The sequence below is a fragment of the Lampetra planeri genome, chromosome 5 (assembly GCF_965212315.1).
Source record: "Lampetra planeri chromosome 5, kcLamPlan1.2.h2, whole genome shotgun sequence".
NCBI classification, from domain to species: Eukaryota; Metazoa; Chordata; class Hyperoartia; order Petromyzontiformes; family Petromyzontidae; genus Lampetra; species Lampetra planeri.
In genome coordinates, this window is record NC_136111.1 from 21,235,081 (window position 1) to 21,262,551 (window position 27,471).

At 40.6% G+C, this 27,471-nt stretch overlaps 1 protein-coding gene across 4 annotated transcripts; it reads right to left on the reverse strand.

Moving 5' to 3' along the window:
- Positions 1–27,102, reverse strand: NCAPD3 (non-SMC condensin II complex subunit D3). Of its 4 annotated transcripts, none has more exons than XM_078595000.1 (36): positions 26,931–27,102; positions 25,467–25,618; positions 24,464–24,626; positions 24,029–24,207; positions 23,048–23,224; positions 22,574–22,635; positions 22,391–22,478; positions 22,120–22,253; positions 21,867–21,939; positions 21,649–21,774; positions 20,938–21,190; positions 18,836–18,958; positions 18,575–18,640; positions 17,615–17,688; positions 17,200–17,334; positions 16,638–16,873; positions 16,164–16,355; positions 15,943–16,040; positions 15,629–15,744; positions 15,273–15,380; positions 13,545–13,656; positions 13,292–13,423; positions 12,017–12,255; positions 11,269–11,348; positions 10,015–10,149; positions 9,057–9,190; positions 7,284–7,483; positions 6,770–6,880; positions 6,103–6,324; positions 5,747–5,877; positions 4,083–4,201; positions 3,596–3,685; positions 3,375–3,452; positions 3,218–3,287; positions 2,627–2,733; positions 1–684 (listed from the first exon to the last, which is right to left on the reverse strand). In XM_078595000.1, exons 1-36 carry the CDS (start codon positions 26,989–26,991, stop codon positions 635–637), a joined length of 4,626 nt encoding a protein of 1,541 aa, XP_078451126.1. In that variant the 5' UTR covers positions 26,992–27,102; the 3' UTR covers positions 1–634. The 4 variants fall into 4 exon arrangements, with proteins under 4 accessions (XP_078451126.1, XP_078451125.1, XP_078451128.1 ...); XM_078594999.1 differs by having other exon boundaries at positions 4,083–4,204; XM_078595002.1 differs by having other exon boundaries at positions 1–2,316; positions 4,083–4,204.
- Between the last annotated feature and the right edge of the window lie 369 nt (positions 27,103–27,471).

Consider the following 27,471-nt stretch of genomic DNA (forward strand, 5'->3'; position numbering starts at 1 on the left):
TTAATGTACCCATTGGAATTTAATACAAAATGCTAATGTTCCAGATACATTTAACAACGGATTATTTCTTCTAAATTATAACAATATTATACACACTCTTTATAATTATCATACATAGCTGCACTACTGTTAGTGTTGCTGATGAATATGGAAGTTTCATTCGACATTTTCGGGTTGCCATTTGGAACATTAATTTTTTTCTCCAACACGTTTATAATTTTTCCGCTCCTAAGCATTAACAAAATATTTGGATTCATGCAAATATGCTGCGATTCACTTTTTGGGAAATTATAACTCATCAGCACTTACATAACTGCCAGCATATTAATGCCTAGTTGGTAAATACTGTCAGGATTGAAATATCAGGGTGACTGCTTTAACTGCACGTCAACCCTGACATTTAAAACGTGGACTAAACATCACTCTTTGGATCATTAAGAAAGCAGTTTTTTGATGAACCACAAGAAATCTAAAAACAAAAAGTACTGAAGATATTTTCAACATTCATGGCATGTGTAAAACGGTCCTTTGTCCAGAGGCTTGGGAGAGGGTACAGTATATGTAAACACCGTAGCAAGCCTTGCAGGACTCTGGTGAATGAACGTAGCCCAGACGACGGGCTACCTCTGCAGTCTTATTCAAACGACAGCGGCATATTTACCATAAAAGATGGCAATTCTGTACCTTCGAAAACAAATAAGAAAATCACACTTTAGTAGATCGAGCAAATTTCCTGAGATATGGCTTTAGATAAAATCCAAATGTTTTTGCTCAGAACTGTGGTGTGCAAATGTTATTGGTTATTCGAAGTCTGTTCAAGCTACAAAGCCAGTAAGTTGTCTTGGTCTAGTCCATATTTGGTAATGCCATACTGTATATTGAGCATAGTAACTAAGTCAGTTGAGTCAACATCAGGATCCATAACTTTAGTCAGTCCAATTTAGCATTAGAGTTAATCCCAGTGCTTATTTTGCCCACTTTTCACAACATAACATTTAATCTAAAGCACTCTATATACAAAACACAATCCTGAATGTTTTTACATTAGCAACGGAATATTACTCAAGTCAAAAGGTGGCATGTAAACAGTAATATATGTGGAAGAAAACCAAGACGACTGCCAATTTTGGTTTCCACTCAAATTAACCATGTGCAGTATTCCCAAAAATATATTTTAAAAATCAATATATTTAAGTCATGTATTTTTTGCATTAATGCATTTCCATGCATACCATCAATAGATAATATACACTGCAGAAAAAGCAGCATGTGTAATACATCTTCTTTCAAATACCAAATGAGATTCTAGGGAATAAATATAAAAACAAAACATCTAAATGTTCCTATTGATAATCACTGTTGTCACCACAACATGCTTAGGACTATACCAATGTCATTTCACTTTCCTGTGAATCTATCATACAGAGTATATAATATGAAATTTATTTTGCCGTTGTAGAAACTGCAAATAATGGCAACTGCTTGTCCAATAAACATGAAAATAAAACCTTTCGTTTCAACCCAGTCCATGAATCAATAACCGAGAACATTGCAAAACTATTAACCATATTAAAAACTTATTTTATTAAAAAACAATACGAACATGGTAAGACAGTGGAGAGGCAGAGGCCCTGCAGCTGCCAGAAGGGAGAAGTAATGCGTGTGTGTGTTCTTCCCACTTTCAAGACTTTCAATTTTACCAGGTTTGTCTCCAGGTTAAATTTCTCTCCTCCGGCCGCTCTCATTGACATAATTTATCTGCCCCCCCCCCCACTCTATATAATGCCTCGAGACAGAGTTGTTGTTTCTCTGTGTGTCTGTATTTGTCTCAATCAAATTTAGCAATCTATGGAAGAACGCAATCAACCAGGTAATGTGTTAACTGTTGGGTTAGCCGACTCTGTTGCATTGCATTACATTTCTCTAAGTTTGCTAGATTTGTTTTCTCATTCATTCGTACCTGATGACGGTTGCTTGTGTTGCAATCGAAACGTCGTATTCTATTATTTATTTTATTTTTACGTGACTTTACCGAAAAAAACAATGAGTAGTTCCTGCAGTAACGAAAGCTTCTAATCAAGTTTCAATATGATGTGAGAATCAACAATAAGGAGAAATGCAACAGCAACAAAAACTGTGCACAGATGCATAGACTTTATTTGTTTTTCATCAGATTTATTTAAAAAGAAAAAAAATGTATCCGCCGTATAAAGGTCTTAAACCCCCATCTCTGATCAGCTGCGGGTGCATGAACTTTACAGTACTCACAAACACGACTCCAATTTCTCCCCAATAAACCCCCCCCCCCCCACATCTCTGAAAGGACAAAAAAAAGGACAAATTGAAAACTTAACAAAAAACGCAAGTGCATTGTATAACTAGGTAAAATAAAACATGGATTTACAAGTATAAAACCCTATGCATATATATCTTCTGTACATGGGAAAACTACATGTAACATTAGCTGGCAATAATAATCTTCAAAATAATGTGTCATACATGTTGTTTCTCTCATAAGCAAACGTAAGGTGCACCAAGGCCAGCTCAATACTGAAAATAAAAATACTAGTTCGTAAACACTTTGACCAAGTGCTTCGCATGTGCGGGTCTCATTTGAGTGAATTACATGGGGAGAGGGGGAACTTCTGAGCGGCGCTGTTTCTCCGTGGTTGAAAAGGTTTCTTGTTTTTCCCAGTGGGAGAGCTCAGGTTCCATGGCCTGATCGATGGTGCTCTGAGGGGGTTCGTCAGAGAAGACCAGTTAGCCGTACACAGCTTCCTTCACGACATTTGGCCGAGCAAAATAAAACCACGCTTCGCTCTAAACGTGACAATGTCAATAACGTGCAAACAAATAAACTTAACGGTGGCGTCCATGACAATGAAGCTTGCACAGCGGATATGAACAACAGTTGAGTAAAAACCCTCTCGATAAGACTAAAAATAATTAACCAATGCTATATTATGGAAGTTTATTTACACATAATTATGTCAAACAAATTAAATAGTATTTAATACATATTTACTGTACGTACGGCAGTCCACTAACTGCAGTGAACTCATATCTATCTTCAAAACTGCATGATTGATGTTATAATTTGCTGCACATTTGAAGATGCAATATACCATCATTTTGTTTAGGCATTAACTAAAAATCACAGCTTTTATTTTCCATGTTAATTCATAAAATGAATATGACCATGTGAAAAATAACTCACGGCTTGTCTGGAGACAAGAGGCAAAGAATATCTTTCGGAGGACACGCGGTTGCCTCTTGACTTCCACTTGCTGCAAATAAATTGAAGACAAACTGCAGTGCATGTTTTGATACAACATAATAAGGTTAAAGACACCAAGCAATAGCACAGAACTTACCATTGGGCACAGCGGGAGGAGATGTGATGACGCTCAGATCAACATCCGCATTGGTAAATGTCATGTCACCCATCGTGTCTGCAAAACAATGGGCGTTATATACACACACAAGTCTGCACGTGTGAAGATTGTCCTCGCAGTTGAAGGCGAGGTGTCAAGAACAAGTCCATACTGACAAATCACATGTAAGGAAGATAAGAACAGAGGGATAACGTGCTTACGATCTGGGGTACTGAAGGCTCTCCAGCTCGCTCCTTGGGTCACTCGAGGCTCGCAAGCTTTCTGCTGTGTATTGTGGTTTAGCTCCGATCCTGAAAAATAAACATACTACATACTTAGAATCCCTAAGAGGTTTTTTTGGGGTTAGATCGCATAAATAAACACGTGTCGCTAAAACCGCCACCACCTGACACAGCCAATAAGTAAGGTTTGTCACGTAAACAAAACGTGTCAATTCGCTACTAGTTCAGCACACCGGTGTGTTGGAGAGTAAACCCACAACATTTATAATTCAAGTACAACGTTTCGCCAGTCATTACAACCAGCCTCTCATCGGGTGACGCAGCCATGCTTAGAAGTTTTAGATTAATGCAAAGATTTAACAACAAAAACAGAGCCCGAGGCATTTACAGCAGGTGAAGGGGACATGGGTGGTGCGCCTCGTGATAGCGTTTTCCACATGCGTTGAATGTCTCGTGAAGTCCTTGCCAGGTTTGGAGTTCGACGGGGGCGGAGTGACGTTAATACTCTGGTTGTGGGTTTTTCTTTGCGCCGCCACCAGTTTCCTGGCCGAGTTCACGATGGCGACGGTGCTCAACGACTGATGCCTGCTGGACGAATCACAGGGGTGGGGGGGGGGAAGCTGAATAACCCACTCACAAACAGGAGCGCAAATTATTTATAGTCAACCCAGCAGCAATTAATACATCTCCTTCTTTAGCCCCAACTTATTTGTTACAAGGCAAACACAAGACACGATAGTAAATCATGTGGGGGCAAGCGGTGCATTGGATTTAGCCAGGGCGTGAGCATGAGTGCCCTACGCAGTGGGGGGGGGGTTCAAATCCCAGACCAGGTGACGTTGTATTTGTTTTTTCTTATCTTACATCTGAAATTATCGAGTTGGTTGGATAAAGGTACTCTTGATGTTTTCGTAATACTGGATACTATAGGGGAATAAATGTTGGTGAAAAGTACCCAGGGGGGCTTAGAGGTTCCTTCGGTCTTTTTCCACATGGGTTAAGTGTGACTGAGTTGGGATCAGTGGGAACCAGGGTTGTGAAACTTGTTGTAATAGTTTTTGTGTAAGGAGAATGATCACACAGGGGAATTCAATCAACCAAGTGGAAAAGAGACTCGCAGAGCGCACGGCTTGCATGGAGATGAGTGGACCTCACAGCGACCAGCATCATCTAGGAGGGGGGTGGCACAGGTGAAGCATGTGCAAGGGCCAGACACCCAAGGTGCTGTGGCAATTGCCTGGGGAGGCCGTAGGGGTGCTGTGTGGACAACCCCAAAGAGTTCAACCCTAAAGAGTACAACCGAGAGCTGGGAGGGCACTTGCAAAGGACAATACCCAAAGCCCATCAAGTTAATGCCTAAAACTGGTTGGCACTTGTGGGTAAAAACACACGTACGCAACAGCCTGCAATTTAAAACACGCAGCGTTGCCTGCAACATCTGGGGGCTTCCGCACTCAGCACAACACAGCTCCCCGACAGCTTTAAGCATCGGAAAATTGGGTCTGGACTTGGTCTAAGCGGAGGACTGCCATCTCATGTAGGAGGGGAAGATGTGGAGCAGGGCTGGGTGTGAGAGTCTGCCCCGTGACCTCCTGCCGGCGGGCATTCGACACTTCACGTGACCTCAACGTGCACATAGCCTGGTACAAGCGCCGTGGTGACGTCACCGTCACTTAGTGCTGAATGGCGGTTGATGTATGTATGGGCACCGGTAGTGTCGTGTTAGCGCACTGCGCTATGAACCCGGTATCCTGAGTTAGATTCCTGCCCATTACCAACAACAGTGACGAATTTTCTGAACCGGTCCTGGTGCTGGTGGCCACCCACACCTCGTGTGCCGTGCCAGCCTTCATAGGTGCTCGCTAACAGCATTTGCTCCAACAGTCTGTTGCAGTCTATATGGGGGATCTTTGTCTTTTGTGAAATTGGTGGTGGGTTTTCCCATTGGTGTAAGGAAGCCATTGGTTCAACATTAAAACGCTTTACACCACTGTCGTGTGGTTATGCCTGTGGTCTATCACACCGCACCACCGATAAACCTTCGATACAAAGCAGATGCCGTTACATCGTAACACTAATTTTTTGTACACATTTTACATTTTTTACAAGAGTAGTCGCATTGGTACAGACCTGGTTTTGTTGGCAAGAGGTGTGTAGTTGATACCGTTGGGCTCATGCGGCTTGCTTGATTCACCTCCTAACGGGCTTGGATTTGACGTATTGGCAGCACCATCTTTGCTTACGTGCAGTGAATGACAGTCCTACAACAACAGGTTTGATTTATCACCCATTAAAGATGGCATTTGTTGCAATATCTAAGGAAGTTATTTTGAACATCAGGAAACCGGAAAACAAATTTGGCATTATTTCACATTGTACCAAGCAAAATGTATTACTTTTGCACAACGGCCTGTATTCAACAAAGAACAACTTTCGTGTGCAGACAATGAAATGAAGGTGCTGTGTTCTTGAAGGAGGACACGTACTGGTGGAGCAGGGGCAGCAGTGGGAGAGTGGACCCTGGGGCTGGCAGGGCTGGAGGGGCCAGCAGGGCCATTGGGAGGCAACGGAAGATCCCCACTCAGTCTCTCCCTTTCCCTCTCCTCTTGCTCCTCATACTTTTTGAGATCGTACTCCACTTCAGCCGCCAGCCGCTTGTCAGCTGCCAGGACATCCTTCACCTCATCACGGTAATCCTTCATCACCTCCTAAAAGAACACCGTGTTATACTTCATAGCGCGGACACGCAGGCAGGCTATACATAAAAAAGCATCTTCTTGCAAATAATTTAAAATCTGTAAATGTAATTGTAATGTTTAGTCATATGCATGCATGACAATTAAACGGTTAAAAGATGACAACATATGGGTATAACAATGCATTGATATTAAGCAAACGATACATGCATAAAATCACAAGTGCAAAATTAAATATTTTTTAATTTGCATGTTTAAATGTAATGTTAAGTGTCACCCCTGCAGCCACCATTCACAGTGGAGGAGTAAAAAAATAAAAACAGATTCTCAAAACTAATTGTCACCCCGATTTGCAGCGATTTATCAAAAGTGTACACCAAACACTGGGACACAGTTCCATTACGATGAGAGGTACATTGACAACACTGAGATTCAGGTGACGGTGTGGGAAACCGACCCGGAGATACTGCATAAGGTCCTTGAGCACTGGCAATCTCTTCGTCTCCATCTGCTTCTTCAGCATGATCACGATTGGAATGATGTTCTCGACGAAGTTTTTCTTTTGCACCTTGGGAATACACACACAGATGCAACTTTTAAATAAAGGCAAAGGCACCTTCCATAACACTCCCAATCATTTTAAACCTCAGTGTTTTTTTTTAAAGTGGAGTGGAGCGGTAGTGCAGTCGTTTGGCCCACTGCTATCAACCCAGCAGCCCGAGTTCTATTATTCTCCTTGACTAACAGCAATATCGGAATCCATACTAAAAACTCTATCGTTTTTGATACAACAATCTAGCACTTACTCACACATTGCGTCACAAAACTGTACAACATATTTTTGGTTCTAACGGAAGATTCACGTCCTTTTATTTTCATTATGCCACAACAGATGTTCCATTAAAAAGTTACACGATGTGGCCACGTGTCCCGTTCGACTGAAAAATGTACCATCAAGCAGCGGGTTCTACCTGCGAGATGAGCTTCTTCTGGGCAACCTGCATGACGGCATTGGCCATTGCCATCTCTCTGTCTTCGGGCAGCTCTTCGTCCGCTGGCCGTGCGCGAGACACCACCAGTTTAATCTCCTTGCAGCAGAGGACGGAAAAAATGTCCGATAGGAGGTCGGCTGCCTCCATATCCAGCGCCAGCATGCCATCCACAAAGCTCCCTGAAAGGGCAGGGACGAAGGCACAACACGTACACACATTATTGCCCTCATCAACCAACACAGCTTCGGTGTACAAAAGATGCCTCTGGTCACTCGGGCCGGTGACATAAAGCGGAGTAGAACATGATTACTCGGTGTCTACGAAGATAAATAACACTGCTCATGTCAGACATGCGCATTTGTGAACTCTCTTAAAACTTTCTAGTTTCCTCAAGGCCCCAAGAGTACAGGGCAATTTTCAACAATAGCGTAAATACGCATCCATTTTCTCGCTGCTCTCCAGTACCAGTGCCAATGTCAGCCGACTACATCTTTTTTATTTGTTATAAGGCAGGGTAAATAACAAACCTAGTGTATTTGGTTTATTCTTGTTTGTGTACCACTAGAAATGCAAGTCCATCAATATTCTGTTTATAAGTAAACGGGCAATATGTTCCAGACCTTTCCAATAAAACGATAGACTTTGTACGAAAATGATCTCCAAATTAACAATGCCGCAATGCACGTGATTTACTCGGATATTTCAAACGCAGTGCAATCCACATAACGTGCATGCAAGAATGTTTATCTTTGGCAATGTAGAATTTGTTACGGACTACCCCCCTCCACCCCCCCTTTTGAGAAATGAGCATGTTACACATGTTAGTGTTGCTTCACTCGCAATTGTGACCTTGCCAACTGCAAGTGTCCAAACAAACATGAGCCCAACATCACACTTGCATGAATGGCTGCAGGTGTACTACTTTTAAGTGGCAACACAATACAGTTCACCACTTAATGTCGCCCCCCACATCCATGTAAATGTTAAATTGCACGATACAATATCCAAACCATCAGCCGAAAATTGTACACAACAATAACAATGAAAATGTAGCCAGCATTAACATTATCACTTTGTATGCCTCATTGCCCAAAGCAGGGATATTAATCCATAATACAGGTTTTTTGGGTTAGATCGCACAAATATGTCGTTAAACTCACCACCACCACCCAACAGCCAATTAGCAAGGTTTGTCACATAAACAGAACATGCTAATTCGTTACTGGTACAGCACACCGGTGTGTTGGAGAACAAAGCCACAGCACGAGTTTAACGACACATTTATATATTTAAGTGATCAAATTAAAAAAAGCTGTATTATGGATATTGGTCGCTAAACCCTACGTGTTAAACAGGGATATGCATGCTTAAAAATCACTTTCTTCAATGCCTAGATATGCCTGCTGTGTTTCTATATGCAATATAAAATCAGTCCAACATAGCACATTTAGGAAAACCCCATTGCTAAAACAATTCTAAATACACAATTACCGTGCCACATAACATACACCAAATCTAGTTAAGCTGGCAAGGGTGCACTGAATTGATCATTTATGCAATTTCCTTCACTTTGAAAAAAATAAAAACATGCTAAATTGAGTACATTTACCTTATAAAAATGTTACTTTAAACAGTGTGTTATTGTAGCTAGTCAGAAAGATGGGATCAAAATCATAAAAATGCACATGGGGAAAAAAAACACGTGACTTTCTTGAAGTAATGAGGATGCCACTCACGACCCCACACACACACCGAGGATGTTCTGAGCGAGCTTGGTGCTCAGATTGAAGCGCTGCTCGTCCGTCAAGTGCTCCAGCAATAGGCGATAGATGGTCATCCTCTTGCTCTTGTTGTGCGAGCCTTTCAGTGAGAACAGGTGCTTCTCCCTGTTACGAAAAAAAGGTGCGTATGCTTTCACAGCAAATTATCAGAAGTTTATACAAGCTCAACAGAGTAGATGAGCATTTGAATCTCTCTTGCAAATACATTAAATTAAACCACTGTAAAAAATTCACAATTGTGATTATTCATAACACTGTAATGACGTGAAATTATTTGAACTTTATTCCACCTCTTAAACAAATAAGCGTTTTAGCTCTGCAATTAATATTTAGAATTTTCTAGCCACATTAGCATCAAAATACAACAACTTTAACCTGATTTTACCAAAACTGGTCAACCGTTATACATCACAACCACACAGCGGTGTCACATTTGACATTTTGAGAAAAATGAATACGATGTGACTCGTGATAACTGAGAAAGTGGACTTAAAACAATTGGCACGTTAAGCTGCGGTGCAGTAATTAAACAATACACAAGATTGTTTTCTAACAGTACAATAGAGTTAAAACATGGCTATATATTGCCCCGTGTACATTACAGCATCACAATAAGAATTAAGAGTTAAAAAGCACCATTACCTTGAAAATCAGTGGCAGCTTCCCACTCAACCTTAACATTAATTTTCCCTTTAACACTATCTCAATTTTTTTACTTCATATCGTCTCAAGGTCAATTGAAAGAATGGGGCAATTCACTTTTTTACAATATTATCTTCAAATTATATATTTAAAAAATCTATTTCATAGTGCATAAAGCAGTGATTACACAATTAAGGCAAGCCACGGAGGATTTTAATTACATTAGGCATGTTTATCTTCATCTATAAAGATGAACCAATGTGCATTGCACAGATTAAGGGTGTTACCGTTCTGTCTGGCTGAATTGGTATTTCTCGTGCTTCTCATAGCAGTTGAAGTGGAAGATGCACTCGATAAAATGTTGGAAAATTATTCCAGGATGTTTCTTCAGCAGCAAATGGATCAGACAAAACTCTGCAAAGCTAAACAAAAGAGAGTTGCGTGTGAAGTGCCTTTCAAAACACCTTGCAACAACGAAAGTCCATCGGGAATCTCTCCGCTGCCAGGCATTCCATTTCACAAACGGTGAATCAGGTAAACCAAAATGCTGGCCTTGTTTATCAACAGTACCACTGCATTTTACTCTTAGCTATAATAAAACTCTTTATTTTTTAATCGAACCACATCAACAATTCAACATTAAATTAGTGTATTCAAATCAAGAAAGAAGTGCATTAGCCAACCTAATATTTATGTTAACACACACCTGCTGCATTGAGAATAAATTATACACGCGGTTTAGTTTTTGTTCTGTGCATTTAGAATCTAAACCAAAGAAATATAAAAATCAATGATGTAAACTCTTTGCTATTTTGCTGGTATGTTGAGTTGATGAATTCCACATTGATTGGAATTACAAATTATAGCGGTTACAACATTATATAGTACTCACCAAGCCACACGCTTTATAGTATCAGACACAGGCGCCCAGGTTTAATCCAAACATATTAAACATTAATGTATTCTGGGGCTGCTCTGCACACAACACAATTACTTTATTTCCCCAAGCAATGACATCCTCATTAGTAAAGCAAGCGGGTTTTCTCGGCCAACACTCTTCCACTGGCTTTCACTGGCTTTCACTATATACCTTGACCGCGAATGGTTCGTACACTATTATTTAACGCTCTGTAGTAAAATGTCATCGAGACATTTGGTGACTTGCTAATATCCAACACTGTTAATCACCAAGGCAGATCGCTGTAAAAATGTTCAATATTTAAACAGTTAGACCTTATGCTTGATTTCACCACTGTACCAAGCTAAAGCTTTACATTAATGAAATTGTATTGAAAATACAATTCAATAATTTATACAATATACACTAATAAATGCTGGTTAAACCTTCTCCATGAACTGAAAATTTTATTATAATTTTAGTTTTATTTAAAAAAAACATTAGATCACTGTTAGATTTAAAATCAGGTCGTCATCGTATTGATTAGTATTTGGTCAAAAGTTTAAATATTTATTTTGTCACTGGTTGGGTATGCATATTTCCCCCTCGTACAATACATCTTCAATGATGCATTCCATAATACCTCTGGATTCCAGGATCACTATCCACGAGCACGCTGGCAAATCGGTGGAAAAGAAACCCTCTCCACTTCACGTAATCCTCCTGGGCACACAAGGACAAAGCAGTGCACGAATGAACAATAAATTTGACATGCAAAATCTGACGTGCATAGTTTCTCGTGTACTATGTGCTGTACAAAGGATCTGGCATTAAATGGTACGTGTCTTAGCAACTGCTTGCTTTGTCAGACATGAACTAGGATGCTTATCAAAAACAGCTTAAAATGAAAAGCACTTCAGACAAATTGGACAAAATCAACCCAATGATCCAATTTGCATGCCGATTTTTTTTCAAATACATGTTGTTCTCCATAAGGGTTATAATTCCACATGTAAAAACAGAACTCTAAAAGCAAATAAATGTACTTTGTAAGCACTTTTTCTCACGAAAAAACAAGTACAACTCAGACTAACAGCCAAACTGAATAATTAAAAAGGAGCCTGCGTAGCCCGAGCCAATAATGTACATTAAACTCTAATTTACAATCGGCGACTATATACTGTTCTTTATTTACATAGCACCTATCATCATTTTCCTCTTTCACTCATTAATTATTTAAGACAACAGTTAGCAACGGGCTTCGTCAGTGCGTTTACACTGGAAGCAGTTGTTAACGACAGGCGTTTGACGACAGATTGTATAAGACAATAAAAGATGACAGATAACATTAAATGTGCCTTTAAAGGTTTGGGGAGGGGGGGGGTCAGCACCTGCAACAGGTTGGTTAAAAGGATGAGCGTTTGTCGGCGGATGAAAGGCTCCTTGTCCCGTAAACTCGCCGAGATCTTGGAGATGTAGCGGTCTACCAGCGTGGTGTAGCGGATGCACAGGTCGCACATGATGATGATTACGTTGTTACGGATGGATATCTCTGATGATATCTCCAGCTCTCGGGCCAGGGCTGGGATACACTTTTTGGCCAAGTCTTCATTCTGCAAACACAATTTCCCTAAATGCGCATACAGCAAAAGTGTATATATAGACATTAATGATCTCTTCAACGATGGTAAGTAGAGGATTTACATTCAAGCGGAGCCAGAGCAAACATATCTGCTGCCTCTTTCAAGGTCAAAATCTGTAAAAACACATCTAGCAACTGGATTGTAACCTCATCAAAGAGGCTAGGATTTGTGTAATTATTGACAAGTTTTACATCTATATTTTGTGGTACACAAACTAATTTTGCATGGCTGTGGAGCATTATTAGTTATAATAAATATAACCATAACTCCTATTCTGCGTACCCACATATAAATAAATATATATATTTTAGTCCATCAGCCTATTGGTTTTCGAAGACCAATATTCTGTAAAGTCACGTGACTTTAACGAAAGAACCAAAGAGTAATTCCTGCAGTCACGAAAGCTTCGAATCTAGTAATTGTTAAAGTAATCAGACTGGGCTGACTTGTCAAACAAATGCTGCTGGATTATCATATGTGAATGGCAAAAGGACACCCTTATTAAGCATATATATTTTGGTGGTCTCCTTAATGTTTTACGTAAGGTTTTTAAATAAATATTCACTAGCTATGTGCTACACAATTATAAATTACATAACAATAAGTACGCTGCTCATTATCGCTATTGAGCATACTTTGCCTATTAAATCTCCTTCACAACACACATGGATTACATGAACAAAGGAAATCAACAACATAATTTCACAAGAACAGCTTGTTCTAAAAGAAGCTATGATTTTGTTCAGTGAATATAATTTTCCTTCAGGTACGGTACATACAACCTTTGTATCGTAATCCAGGTGACAGAGAAGTTTAAGAAATTCCAGTTTAAATGGAACGGTGTGCGAAAACAAATTGTTAGCAGTCAAACAGGCCGCTGTAACAAGTAATCACCAAATATTGTTGCCTAAACTTCATATATAACCAGCATCAGACAATATACATATCAAGATTAGAATAATATGGTTCATCAAGCACCGCAAAAATGCTGGTCTATTCGAAAGGATCAGAGTTTTCCCTCACCCAGAGTGATGAAGGCATGCGCTCGTACAACGGTAGGCATGCTGGAGCCGTAGAAGTGTGCTAGTGGCTGAGATAATAGAATTGGCTGGCTGCTTGGGACGGCCGTTTCCTCGGACTCCCCTGCTGTCTCTCCTGTAACATCACACAAGGATTCACCGTTGTCACGACCTACGCAGCGGACGCTTTTGCACAACACGTTTAATCACCTCTGGCAAATGTTTTCAAAATAGGATGGTGCGGATTTATTTGGAACCTTGTTCAAGGTTCGGGGAGGCCAGGAGAGACTGCACAAGGAGGAAGATGCGCTTGTTGATGTTGCTTGGGGACAGTTGGGCCACTTCACCGAGTGTGAACACATAGCGGATCTGTGAAGGGCACAACACCATTACCGTCAATCACAGTCACAAATCTAAGCCAGCAGTGCTTGTCCTAGGAATTGCCATTTTTATGTCGACTGCACTAGTGCAACCAATTGTTAGGCCAATCAAGTAAACCCAATGCCATATTAAAAAGGTATTGAATGATAAAAGCAAATGATCACTAATGCCCACTCTTCAGCTTCTAACATTTTACACAAGTTTAAACAAAAAGAAAAATGTTCCATTAAATGATGAACATGACAAATCGTCAATTATCAGAACTAATTTTATTATGAATTTAAACTATTTTAATAAGTGTGCGTATTGTGTAATCAAAAGGGCCAGAAAATTTAGTTATGAATGAGTTACTTCCATCTATAAACAAAGCCCAATTTTATTGGTTGGTTAACAGCATATTTGGCATCGATCTAGAGGCAAAACTGGAATAAAAGCAATTGTGATTTTTGTTAAATACATGTACACATCGGTAGACCAGGTGTAAACGTCCACTTTACTACCATCATTGGATTTTCTTTCCTGTCCCGTCATAAATCACATCAGAGAAAGATGTTTTTTAACACGAGGTGCAAACCATATGGGGTGAATTTAATAGGTTACATCTGTGCCTCAAACTGCTTTTTTCACAAAATAAATCATAGGGTTGTTGTTGTTGTTTTTCCCACTGACCTCCAGATCGACCTTAAGATCCAATATAGTACAGTAACTTTCAAGTACACCTCAATAACACCGGCAAAGTGTGCTATTTTGCGAGAAAGCACTGTAAAAAAACGTTGATAGCACATCATTTATTTATGTTTATTACCAAAGGGCAAAGACTACAAGGGTAACTTAGTATCACATGAACACAAAAAGTGAGAGCACCCCACAGGACACATGCAAGCATGCTACCCCTTTTACCAAAACAAGGTATAGTTTTTATTCCAAGAATGTAATAAAAACTAAACAAAAACAGCAGATAGTATGCAATTCCCATTTGTCAGTGTAAAACGAAAATTAAGGGTCTAATAAATGAGGGAAGTTATATATTTTGGGAAAGCAGTGGTATGTACAGTGGTTAGCGCACTGGACTATGATCTCAGTAACCCGAGTTCAACTCCCAGTTACGGCTCTATCATCAGGGGCAACCTGTAATGATCATTGTGAAGATATAACAGCCCAATTGACCAAGAAGTGTGGGCAGGCCTTCATCCAGTAGTGGATTGACAAAGGGCTGTATATTGTTATTTACTGTTATTACATTATATTTTGATGTCAGCTATATGAATTATCTTTAATTTCATTATCCAATGACAAAAACATTGCTACCCAGACCTTGCATTATGCTTGCATGTACATATGAATGTGCATGTACAATTGCAATATTTGAAAGCCTTTGCAATTTGCCTTATGAGTCTTCAGAATCTCTACATGTAGTCCAATTTCTTTCCAACATACACAATAGGCCCAAGATAAATGCAGTTATATATGCACCGTGCACTAGTTTCAATGAGATTTGAGCACGCAGTTATATCATCATGTCTTACAGTGGGCAGTAAGTTATGTTTGTACTTGAAACCTGACATTTGGTAAGATGGGATTATCGACTGACTGTCAGTCCTCACCAGCTTGTCTTCGTGCATGCCAACCCTCCCGGTCTCAGTGAGCACTACTCTGGAAATGTAAGCATCACAGGCTTCGATGAGCTGCTTGCACCACTTGCTGACCTGTTTCTACACACGTACAAGGTAAAAGCAACGCTGTCACAACAATCTTGAAACCAAGACAAAAAATTTGCAGCAAATTCTGGAAATGTAATAACTAGATTTGCTCTATTTTCTAGTCCTTTGCCAACTTGAGACACCCTCTAATTGTGCATTGTTGGATGTGCTAAACTGCACTTAAAAATACGAGTACAAGTCCCACCATGATTATCAATATTATAATGGAACAGCTGTTCTATACAAATGCCATTGTGTACCATAGCGCTCTCCGGAGATTCCTGTTGAGCTCTACAAAGGTGGTCCAAGGTGGAGACAGAGGCAGTGATCACCTCTAGTGGGCAATCAAATGATCGTAACCTTTCCAGGAGGTTTTCTGCAGCAGAAAAACAATATAAAAAAATACATCACCCATAGGTGGCTCATTTTGCAAGCGTATTTCACACAACTGTCAGAATGAAATTTTTACAATTGCAAATTGTACTACTCATACAAAATTTAGTTTTGGAGGTTAATATTTCATGGAAAAGAACATACACTGCAAACCCGAGTTGTGAAACCAATACCACTTTACCTATGAGCTGATGGCACCCGTCATTAGAAAAATTCTTCGCCATGGTACCAATCACTGCCAGAATGTGACACATGGTACTGGGCATTATATTAGAATTCCTGAAAGGCAAATGTGAAGAGCTCAGGCAAAAGGAGTACATTTACATTCATATTAATTCATACAGAAGGGAAGAGACCACCACAGATCGTGTATTCAGAAAGCAATGACAAAAAGGCACACACCTGTGTACTTGGTCCCAGCATGCTAATATTTTAGTGCAGTTAATCTTGGGGCAGTGACCGGCTACCTTTGACAAGAGTAGCCAGGCAGCAGGGGCATGCTCTGACTGCACATGGGAGAGTAGTGCATTAATTAATGATGCACTGAAGGGATTCTTGGCAGCCAGCATATGGCAAGCTTTCCCGAGGTACGAGCTGTGGTGAGATACACGGACATGATGGTCAAACATTAAAATTGGCATAAAATAGTTATATTCAAAATCTGGTCTCAAAAGGGAAAAATAAATCACCACATTCCATCCTACATACTTTATAAGCTACTTTTTTACATGTATTCTATTTACAAGCACCTATTTTATTTACAAGCTACTTTTTAAAGGCTAATGAACCCAAAACACACAGGTTCTAGCAGTAATTAATATATTCCTGACATTACTCCGAAAGTACATTTCTTCTCTAGATAAAAATGCAATTCACCTCAATTCCTGATGCTCTGGAATGACCAATATTTCAAGAATGTCCCACGCGCGTTTGTGGGAGGGGTCGTGGTTGCTCGAGCCTCCGGTGCCCGTCTGCTTCTCTTTCACGTTCTTAAGAATGACCTCATCGAGATACTCCAGCACTTTCTCCTGAACAGACGTCTCCCGGTCTATGACAGCTGGCAGTAGACCCTTGAGCCAGGCGCGAAGTAGCGTTCCATTCTCCGGGTGGCTCTGTTCAAAGCCACAAAGAAATTACGATGGTAAAGTAGTTATTGTGGAACATTAGAATACATGAGCAATATAGCAATTGTAAAAAAAAAATCATCACCTTTATAAACTTTCCTCTATGCACAGCATATTCAAAGTTGAAAGCTTTCCATTAGTGTTGCTAACATATGTCCTTAGTTTTGACTGTCCAACAAAAGCATAATAAGTAAACTTTTAGAATTGGCATAACAAATAAGTTACTCAATAGCACGGCATTCTTGTGATTCATTAATAGGATGGTTGTTTCATGGTTATCCCGTGGGTTTAAATATGACGCCTAGAGCACACACCTTCAGGAGATTAGTCAGTGAAAGCAGTGATTGCTTTCTGACAGAGAGTGCAGGATCATGACATCGCTCCACCAGGCAGGCCAGGTCCACATCCGTCAACGGCAAGATGCCGTGTTGCAACATCCCCTCCAGCACCTAGCAAGTGTGGAAAGATATTTAAAATTCGTTTGTAAACCTACCCCTCTATTGTTGGTGGCATCGCAAACTTAGACAAACAAAACAAGCAACCAATGCATTTCTGTAACAGAATTCCATTTTGAGAAAGTACTCTTTCATAACAGAGGTTACAATTCCAGTAATGGATTTACAATATGATACTGCTACTTATTGAATATTAACTTGAACAGATTATTACAACGGTGATTATTATTTATCACAAGAACAAGTAATCTGTAATATTCACGTTGTGCAACACCTGTAATGCTGATTTCCTGACACCGGGTTTTTCATCTCCCGTTCGTTCCTTCAGCATGGACAAAACTTCTTGACCTACAGTATAGCACAATACAATATAGTAAGATTTACAAAGCATTATTGAGCAACTACATCAAATACTGTATACAAGGACATGCACATTATGAAATCACTGGACATAAGGGCGAGCTATTCATTTTGAAGGTGAAATTGGAGGTAATGGACAGGGAAATCCAGGGAGAAATATACTTTGGGTGCATAAAGGTAGAAATAAAGACACTAGGATTGATGAAGATGGACAGTCAGAAGAAAATAAAAGCCTTAATCCAACGGAGAGGAACAGTCTGCTGAAAGCCAGGAGGGATCTGAAGACAACAGAGGGGTGATTGAAAATAACAGGAATTAACTCTCATTGAAAGAAAGTGAACTGGAAATGTTGACAGGACTTGGTTGCTGCAGGAGGGCAATGGGAGGAGAAAGAAGTGACATGAGGTAAAGGAGGTAGGCAGAAGTTGGTCTAAACAGAGGACATTGGTAATGGCAAACTTAAAATTGAGCCAGTATTGGAATGGGAGCAAGTGGAGGGTTCTGAGATTTGCAGTGATGAAGTATAATATACAGGTGAAGTCAAAAACAGGTCTTCTGGATAATTTCCAGTTTGTAGGGGGAGAAAATTTGGGATTTAATACAGATCATGAAAAGGGCAGACGCAAACATAAGAATGGAGGTGGTTTGAGTATGGAGGAATAATTTATTAGGTAGTGGCCTTTAACAATAATTGGTGAAATCAAGCCGTGAGAAAATGGACCTCAGGTGTGGAATTATAAAGGAGCAAGGTTATGGGAGATGGGAGTATATGGCAATATAAAGGAACCACATAATGTAATATATTGCTCAAATTGCTATTTGCATAAAAAATTAGACATGCAGTAACAGTAAAAAATATAAAGGTGAGCTTTACCATATGGAAGTGTCTCATTGCCCAGGTCTGTGATTTCAATCGTTTTTAAAGCTCCCAATGTACGTGCTGTTGAGCATGATAAAAACATGAAAAAATATGTAACATAACATTCCAACAATACCGTATCTTAAATGTATTTAAAAAATAATTTGTATAAAAACAAGAAACTCTAAAGACTTATTTTGAATGTACAATTGGTCAACAGTTATTATTATTATGTGTATACATGTAGCAATGTGTTTTTTTATGCTTAACACTTACTCTTGCTGCTCCTTTGCTCAACACATATAGATGTGTTAGTCAAACTTGCTATGCCAAGAGAGTTGTTGGTTTCGTTGAAGCCCGCAGCACACGTAGTTGTGTATAAGGTCAGTCGATGGGGTCCTCAAGACAAAGTCAAATCAACAAGAACCAAACATTTTTCAGATGTATACACAGTCCAAGATGGGTACATTTAAAAAAATCGGTTATTTGAATATCCCTGAGAGAAATTAAATAAGTTTTGGCCAACTGGCCTTCTTCCGGCAATGCAGGTTTTAAGTCTTAAGGTGCAAGAGACGTCAGCTTGAGTGTAAATTATGGACTCATTGAGGTGTAATGATTCAGACTTTGAATGCATTCCAGAAGTGAACGTTGAGATTGTCTTCCTGAATTGAAATTTTCAGTTTGCAAAAAGAGATCAGGGGATCTAAGAGTTGGTGGCTTAAACATGTTGTTGTGAATTATTTATTGATTTACACTTTTCTCGCAAGGAAAGTCTCACCTAGCCACAATAGTCTTTTTAAGATGAGCCGTGCATAGTTTTTTGCAGTACAGGTGATATTGCCATGTGTAATCCCAATTGAGTCATTTGTAGGTCATTTTCCAGATTTGGGATGTTTGGTCAACACCAGTTACATTATGGTTGTTATAGTTATGGTAATAAACCAGAGGAAACTCATGCTGAACATACAAACTCCACAGAGGATGGCCCTGGTTGGTAATGAAACCAAGAACCTTTTTTCCGTAAGGCAGAAGGTACTGAGCTAGTCGACAGCCTAATAGGACTGTGAATAGGCCCTTTGAAAAAAAAAAGAACTGTACAATGTTTATCATGCATTCCTGCATGTGTCAATGGGGCCATTATGGATGTCAGCTGTGTCAAAATGAGTCTCCCCTCTGCCTCGGTGGGAGTATTAACAATACTCCAAAGGGTCATGTCAAACAGGGGCTTTCCATGAATATAATATTCAGATCCTGGGAAAAAAACTTGTATATCAAAGGCAATCTGCATATTTACTTCTGAAATGGAATCTCGTCATGTGCTGTTAACTCATTGCGCCTCAGCAAGTCCATTATTTACAATCTGACACTCACCCCACCTCCACCTACGCTCTACAAAAATGTATACTGAATATTCTATAAACCTCAATACTTCCTAATTTAGGCAGTCAGTTGGCCGACACAATCACTTTCCTCTCAGTGACAATATTTTATCAACCAATCTATATTTTCTGCATTATTTATCAAAAGTAGTAACTTATCTGCAACATGTATGGCATTCGGAAAAGTTTTCATAAACAATCTAATTCTGAAACATTATTATTAAAGGTCACCAATTTATGAAGAGCAGAAACAGACACCCTTTACAGCTGGGAAAAAAAAATATTTCACAAATTGTGGTAAGACCAATGGCGGAGCCAGGATTTTCAGGACGGGGGGGCTACCCCTTCAGCAATGAAAAATGATAGAGGAGTTGTTAGTAAGGACTTGTCCCTTGCTTTTTATTCGACGCGTGTGCAGCGATGGCGCAGCCATCGATCGAGGGTCGAATTCGAACCGTGTGATCGGCATCGCGCTCGCTGGAGGTGAATGCCTTCAGGGAAGTCGTGTGCTGTATATGCAACTGCGCACAATTCTGCGAGTCACTTATAACGGCTTTGCCGTTACTTATTGCCAATTATGAACTCAGACTATTGTCCTATCATCTCAGAGTCCCTGGCACGTAATATGCTACAGTGGCGGCAGTGGGGGTTGCAAAATGCCGATTTATTACTAATAAACCCCAATGATCTGATCGAAATTAGAGATTTCGATCGGATCATTGGGGGGGGGGGCATGTGCCACCCCACCCCCCCCACTGGCACTGTCAGTAGGTAAGACAATATTGCGACTTTGGAATTTAATTTGGCTACGAATGGACGAGCAAGGTATTTAGTAGATTCTTTTCATGACAATTCACTAATGAAATATTTTTGTGAATGACATTTCACAACTAAAAGTTATATATTTGATTCAGTATTTCAACAGAAATAAACAATGCCAATCTCAAGCCTTGTACTTTTGACTATCATAGGATGCAGTACACTCTCAACAATGCTCACCTCCCTGCACGATCTCGTGCACACACTCCAGAGCGGCGCTGCCATGCTGATTCAGGCTCTTGGCTAGGGCAGACAGGGCCTTGGCACGCACAGTGGACATGCGGTCGCAGCAGCGACGCACCACAGTGCTATGCACCAGGAACTTGTGTGAAAAAAACCTGAGGCGCCCAGTAGACACGGTACTGTCCGCCTCTCGCTCTGGGCAATCCAGAAGCTCCAAAATGACATCCAGTGCAAACACGCGGTAGCCCACCTGCACAAGGCGAACAGCAGATATGCTATTTTTCACAACATCTGTTCAGGTATGCCATTTACAAATGCACATAACTGGATTAATTAGTAAGCTCCTAGGGTATTCTTCGCATGTCCTGCCACCACAGTGATATGTTTATCCTGTATAGGGCACTTGATATAGCCCGATCTATAGCCCTAGTAAGGTCAGAGGGTAATAAGCTACTAATGAACAACATTTTGTCGAAGTGTTTGTTTTAATATCCACATTTCCAACTTGCAAAAATACTTGTAATACTCTGGAACATTATTCCTACTTTTAGCTGCTCACATTCTGAAAATAACCATTATTAGACTGTCAAGTTTTAATAACTCTTCATTTACAACAGTCAAATGAAGCATGATTATTACAATTTGAACATGGTCACGAAATTACATTGCTGACACCGTGAAAGCTAAATGTATCCTTTCAGTTATCACCTTGGCATTCTGCGAGTATTTGTAGAGCCACTCAATGAATTCCGCATAAGCTGAGTTGCTCATGCAGTCCAATAGCTTGCACACCGCTTGTGCTGCATGACCCCGGTAATCTGCTTTGTCTGGGACCTGACAGCAGATAACAGCAGCACCATGTATGATGTGAAAAAGTTACAATAAGCATATTTTCTTTTACAATTAAAATATAAGAGGTACAATACCTTAACACAAATGTGCTGTAGAAGGATCCGGAGGAGTGGAATACACTTTTCACCATCTTCTTTGACCAAATGACTGCAAACACATACATGTACATCGTTGTTCATTTTGAACACACAATTTTATGAGTTTATCATAGAAATGCAAGAAATGTCTGAGAAAGGGTTATTACTCTAAAGACTCAAGTACAATGTAATGATCGCTGATAAGCAATGCATTTTGTAATGAGTGCAATTCTATTATTGGTATCCATACCACACAAACTTTAGCGTTTGGTTTCTCAAGTTGACTGCATACTGTGGAATAAAAGCCAGCACCAGATTTGCACGTGCTTCTCCGCCCACCATGAGGATGTGGTTTAACAGTCGATGAAAAACATTTCGTAAAACCTAAGGAAACACCAAAGTAATTCAAAGACTGGATGGTCAAACAATTTGTGGAATTAACAGATAGTCCACTAAAATACATATTTAGATACTGCAATTCAAACAAGATGTGTCAGTACACATTGGTATCGCAAGTGTACCTCATCTTTGGAGCCATGGGAGGTAGTGCAGAGTACTTTCAGGTTGCAATACGCGAGCTCTGCAAGTGAGTGGGCCTGGCTTGTGCTTCTAAAAATAAGAGAATAAATTTTTTAACAAAAACTGTATCATTGGATTAAACATAAAATAAATACGTGATCCATAAAATTGGAGATAACACTTACACATTTAGTGAGAAGTCAATTTTCTGAGAGTGGCTGTTTTGTTTGGTTAGCTCCACAAGGACCTGCGGCACAAAACTATTCATCATCACTTCTACACTTGAAAGTTATCAAAAGCCTTGAACGAGAGAATCAATATGTCAACAGCACAAACATGGTGTATTGTAACTGTAAAAAAAACAATGTCAAAAATATCCATTTGGCACATTCAACCTTATTGTAATTATCATTAATTTAAGTATGCTTGTGCGACTAATAAAACAAATGTGGATTCAAATAATATATGCACTGCTGCTATACATGCCGTAAATGGTCAGTTTAAATATTCACTACGAAATCGACGCACGTACATTGCACGACAAAAACTCTTTAGAGAGGAAAAAAGCTCCAATCAATCACATTCATATTGAATCCACGTGCATACAAACCCCAAGGGGCTGCTCGACGGGTCGGTTACATGGGCGGGCGAGCACGCACCTGAATGCAATGTCTGATGCACTGCGGGTTCTCTTTAAGCGAGAACACGGAGAGCAGGCAATGCAGGGTTTTCAGCAGCAAGCACGCCACATCATGCAGCCGCTCAACATTCTGTCCTGTGAGTGCCACTTCCTCGGCCTCCTCATCATCGTCCTCATTCTCCAACGCATCGTGCACCTATAGCGATCAATCTTTAGTTGGCATGTAATGGTTAACCCTCACCCCCAGTCATTCATAGAATAATCAAGATTTGGAGTGGTTATTCCATTTAAGAACTGCCTCGTTTGCATTGTTTTTTGCCTCTTTTGTACAGCTTTGTTTGCTCCATTATAACAAATCTAATATCATGAAGATCATCTCCTAAATGCTATTCCAAACCACCAGTGGGCTGAAATAAAAACCACTTTTTTTTTTACAAAACTCAATAAAATAAAGTTGTCTCCGCAAATGGAAAAGGCAAATTCAATTTATAAATGCTGTCAAAGCTGCATGAAATGGTGATAATATATTATAATATGCACTAAATAATGAAAGTCAAAATTTGGATGTGCTTCAATGTTGATTAAAACCTATGAACTGGAAAGTAAATAACCTTGCATTTATTCTTTGCCAATTTAATTTCAATTATTTCAAAATTTTGATAAGTATGTCGGGAAAATAGATAATTACAAAACTACCCGAATAAATCCATTCAATACGTTTGTACTAAGCCAATGTATGCACTGATTTCCCCTGATAAAGTAGGCAAATTTAATAAAACATCCACAAAACTTTTTGTTATATCAAATTCGTTCATTTTTCATTCTTCTGAAATATTCACGATGTCTTCGTTGAAGACAAACTGTAAAATGCATTGCCCTTACCCATTTACTGTGCAGCAAAGCATGTTGTAAACACTAGCATAAAACAAATCAATAAACAATAAACGTAAGCATGTTTCAGTTGACAGGCACAGCGGGTGCCAGGCATGTAAACTCTTACCTCCTCCTCCAAGCGTGGCTGCTTGGCCTTGCGCCCTCTCCCTGTGGCTGCTTGACTGCCCTTGAGTGGTGCACTTTTTAGTTTCCGTTTACCATGTGATGTCTGTGGGAGGACTTTTTGAGCCACAGCCACACATTTGTCAAAAAGCACCGGATGAAAGACCTTGTGTGCTATGCTGCCTGTGAACACAAACCAATACGGGAGATGCTATCATTTCAAATACAAAGCGTAAAATCTACAGCCTCAAATGTTTTAACGCTGCACTAGCAAATATGCTTTAAGAAAAAATTCAGCAGGTAGTACCAATTGTATTTCATCAACAATCAATTGTAGAACTGCCCTTAATAAAGTCTAAATAAAATAAAGTCGTACATTTTACATACGAAAATTCAGTAACATGCCAACCACAATGCTAACAACCCCAGTGGGATTTACCAGGGATCTCCAGCAGGAGAAAGTAAAGACATGCAGCCTTCATAGCGAGTATGCGCTGCTGGAACGAAGAGGTCTGCTTCTGGCCACTGTTTACAAAGTGATGAAGTATGGCGATCAGGTTTTGATGAGAAATACGCTTCTCATAAAGGAAGCTCCAAATACTCTGAAAAAAAGAAAATAACCAGAGGTCACATAAGTATACTGTATACTCCAATCAGTAAACATACAAGAGATTATACAACAAAAATTGTACTGATCATTTGTGTCTTTCCTACTAAAAGTATTCCTATCATTGACACAGGCAGGTATACTGCAGCAGGGGGGAAACCGTATAACCAAATTATTACAATCATAATATAATTACAATGTAAAAATATATATACGATTTTAAAATGCTTGTCAAGCCACTGCTGGATATAGGCCTCCCCATGCCTGCCACAGAGGGTTGTTTGACCACACTTTACAACACTGGTCAGTGCGGTTTGGCGAGGGGGTTAGGACCAGTTCATAGCAATCCGACACTGATGTTAGGCGTGGCTAGAAATCAAACTAACATTGCCAAGTTCAAAGATTAGCTTGTAAACAACTGCCACTCGACCACCACAAAGTAATAAAACAAACTTATTCACAGAAACATGGATCCCTTATTTAAATCAACTGCTGGAATCGGGCCTTCTGACACCACATAGGTGGTGAGGGATATTTTACCATGTTGGTCAGTGCAGATTTAAGTTCGCGAGACCAAATGTGAGAGCAGCAGAGAAGTACAATTCCATAATGGATTTAGCTGCACTGCCCACTACCCCCAACCACGTAGCCCCAGTCTACAACACTCATCATTATACATTGTCGCCCATCCAAGCACTATCCGTTTTGCTTCAGTTATCCAATCGTATGGGCACCTATTCCGAGTAATCTGGTCGTAAGTTCACAGGAACATCACTATCAATAAATCTGACAATTTAAAACAACTTTGTACTTGGTATTAAGCATTTGTTATTACCTCAGCACCCTCCTGTGCATGTGCCACATTCTCCAAGCGCAGATGCAACTGGTCAAATGCATCAACACCCCTGGCCAAAACCTCCTCTTCCAGCCAGCCCTCCAGTGGCACTGTATCCGTGAAGTCTTGCTCCCATACTTCGTCTGCCCATTCTGGAAGTTGCCAAGAATAAAAAGAACAAAAATTCATTGCATTGATTTTTACTGTGAATTGCCAAGAGGCACAGCCAACATAAAACTCAAAAGCGATATAAGACGATAACGCACAGGCTAAGAATGTGGGATAAGGGTAGGTTATGGTCAGTGAGAAAAAAAGCTGGTTGGATATTCATGATTAGTTATTGGTAGGGCCAGCATTTGGTAGACTTGTGTGCTGCATATACTGTACAAACCGCTTGAGGCATTTTCAGTTATTGGACGCTTTTCGTTTCTGTTTAAAAGATCTTCATGGTTGCATCATCACCCTCAAGTGTGTGAATGACCGCGAGTACCATATAGTATCGTCACTAAACACGTTAACCCAAACTTGGCAGAATTCAAGGCAACTCGAGGAGACAACACAGGCGTGTGCAATTGTAGCCCCCAAAACGGTGTGCATTTTCATATTCTTAGTGTGCATTGCATGGACACAGCAATGCCAATACTAAGTAAAGTTGGGAGAGGGGAGTCGGAGCCCAAGAGGCATAGCAGAGGCATAGCAGAGACATGAGCTACAACGAGAAACATGAAGACAGACAGGAATAGAAATGGATACACAAGACACATGGCGATACACAAAGCGAAACTAAAATAAATATCCTAAGACAGGTAAATGTCAACAACGGTAATAGCAATTACAGCAGCACTGTTAGACGGCATAACGATTTAATTGTGATTGCAATTAATTAGGAATAACACAATTACAATTGTAATTTACATCATCCGCCGTGATGTCGTCGGCACGCACCTCCAATTAGCACGGTTGGCCACGTACGGTGCGAAAGAAGTTCAACATACATAACCAGGGTGCTTGTGGTAAGGCAATGTGCACAGCGACACGGATATCGACAGACAAAAATGTGACGGGCACAAAAGACAAGACAAGCGATACACGTGCAAAGAAACGCACACAGAGACAGCAAGAGAAGCACAAAGACAGACACGAGAGGCAAGTGAGAAAGACCCCCCCCCTACCCACCCCTCCAGGAACATCCTTCGCGAACACCCCAACAATGAACCGAAGTTCAATGAACCCAGCTGGCCAGTTAAACAATTCCCTTCGTGTCGCGAGTCACTCAGAGCGAGGCAATTTAAGGCGCAATAACAAATCCGTTGGCCGGAGGCCTAATTTGAGGCCTAGTCGGATCCCCATTGACCGCCAATGTATCCTTGCGCTCGCCTAAATAAAACCAGCTCCCGCCAAACCGGAGCGCCGAACGCTTGTGGGCCCGCGGCATCGTCCCCCCGCCGCCGCCCTGCCCCTCACCGCTGCTGACGCTCTCCACCTTCAGCGCCTGGAAGGCGTTGAGGAGGGCGCCGAGTGCCATGCTCTCTCCACCGCTGTAGTTTTGATGTTTTGTTTCTTTCTTCCTTCCCCGTGAGCCGCAGATTCCGAATCCCCCGCCAAGGCCGAGCCGGGGTGCGCAGTGCGCATGCGCGAGTGACGCGACGCGCGCGTGAATTCAAACGTTGGGGAAGGGGTGGGGGGGTGCAACGCTCGCGCACGCGACGACAACAACACACGCGGGTGGGGGGTCTGGGGGGTGTGGCGCGTGCTCGCCCCCCCCCTAGCAGCTCATTGGCCCCACGGTCAGCCACTCGCGTTGGGGGCTTCGCTCCTGTTTAAATTCAAACCGTTGGGGTTGTTCTTTGATGGCGTTATTGGAGCCTGAGCCCAATGATGGAGAACACAAACAAGTGGTGGTTGGCCCGTTGAGCCGGGGTGGTTTGGAGCCAGTTATTTCTCAACATTTTTTGAGTTATACCCCCACTTGGCTGACCCAACGTGGTTCTGAAAAATGTGTGAA